The 1,370-nt window shown below is 46.1% G+C and overlaps 1 protein-coding gene across 1 annotated transcript; it reads left to right on the top strand.

The window, feature by feature from the left end:
* Positions 1-313: 313 nt before the first annotated feature.
* Positions 314-953, top strand: LOC127304695 (putative glutaredoxin-C14). The gene has a single exon (XM_051335304.2). The coding sequence runs from the start codon at positions 469-471 to the stop codon at positions 778-780; it is 312 nt and encodes a 103-aa protein (XP_051191264.1). The 5' UTR covers positions 314-468; the 3' UTR covers positions 781-953.
* Positions 954-1,370: the final 417 nt, after the last annotated feature.

The raw sequence follows: 1,370 nt of genomic DNA, 5'->3' as shown, positions 1-1,370 counted from the left end.
AACTCGTCGTTGTCCACACGGGTGTTGTCATCGCAGACGCATTTTCTGCATGATTGTGCTACTACTAGGCCAGCATGCAGCTATTTGACACATGGCCTAACCGGGCATATCGTTGTAACAAAGGGAGATGTCACTTCCTATAGGCATATATCTGAGATTTCTCTAATATAGGTCGTCGACACTTGAAAATATTCCAAAGCTCATTGAGTCCTAATGCAAAGCCAGATCGCTACAATATCCAGATTGATCTCATGAATACCAACTACTACTATTTTAACGAACCATTGTCACCCTATAAAAGGAAACCCACACCCCTGCTACCATACCATCCCAAAATTTCCTTCCATACACGCATAGAGTCAACTGCCTAGATAATCACAAGCTCTCTAGCTAGTTAGCACGTTAGCAGCCTACTCTTAAGTAACAGCTTGCGATCGAGGTCCCGTGAACACACATTAGGCAGCACAGATGGACCGTGTGATGAAGCTGGCGTCGGAGCGGGCGGTGGTGATCTTCACCTCGGACTCGTGCTGCATGTGCCACACGGTGACCCGCCTTTTCCGCGACTTCGGCGTCAACACCCTAGATCATGAACTAGACCAGGATGACAAGGGCAAGGAGATGGAGAGGGCGCTCATCAAGCTTCTCGGTAAGGGGCCGCCTGTCCCGGCGGTGTTCATCGGTGGGAAGCTTGTCGGCGGCACCAACAAGGTCATGTCTCTCCATCTCAGCGGCGAGCTTGTCCCCATGATGCGGAATGCAGGTGCCTTGTGGCTATAGAGGGCACACGATCTAGACAGAGAAGAGTGAGCGTAACTCTAGTACCACTCGGAAAATAAATAGGCAGAGAGAGTGACATGTTTTCCCAGAATAACATAGCTACGTCAGTACATGTTTTTCAATCCTGTTCTGAGGACAGCCAAATTTTGGATCCTTATAACTAGTGACCAATGTGCATGTTGTATCTTTCTGATACCTTTCGTCTTACCTCCATTGAGGAATACATTTGATTCAGGTTGTTTGGATCAGGTTGTGTTTCTGATGAATGAGCCAATGAGACCCCTTAATTCATCAAATGTTGTTTGGGTCGGGTTGTCTTTGCTGCAAATAGATCCATTTGAGTTGGGTAGGACTACAAATTGGTCTACCGATCGCCATATTGGTAGGTGACATATCCTGTGAATCCGCTTGCCATTGTGCATCCATGATCCATGTACCCTTTCCTTGCCAGCGATCCGATTTATCTAAATCTTTCTTTTTACGAAAAATCCACCGATCTAGCTAAATCTTAAGTGTGAAATATATCAACATGATTTTGCAAATAAGAAACCCACCTTTTTTGCCGATTTTTATCCGTTGGTCTCCACTCC

Source organism: Lolium perenne, chromosome 5 (assembly GCF_019359855.2).
Source record: "Lolium perenne isolate Kyuss_39 chromosome 5, Kyuss_2.0, whole genome shotgun sequence".
Classification (NCBI taxonomy): Eukaryota; Viridiplantae; Streptophyta; class Magnoliopsida; order Poales; family Poaceae; genus Lolium; species Lolium perenne.
The sequence above is the reverse complement of the archived record's forward strand: the minus strand, read 5'-3'. Positions and strand labels throughout refer to the sequence as shown.

What these genes read in the sequence shown, in the direction of transcription:
- LOC127304695 (XM_051335304.2), top strand. Translation starts at nt 469, where the DNA reads ATGGACCGTGTGATGAAGCTGGCGTCGGAGCGGGCGGTGGTGATCTTC.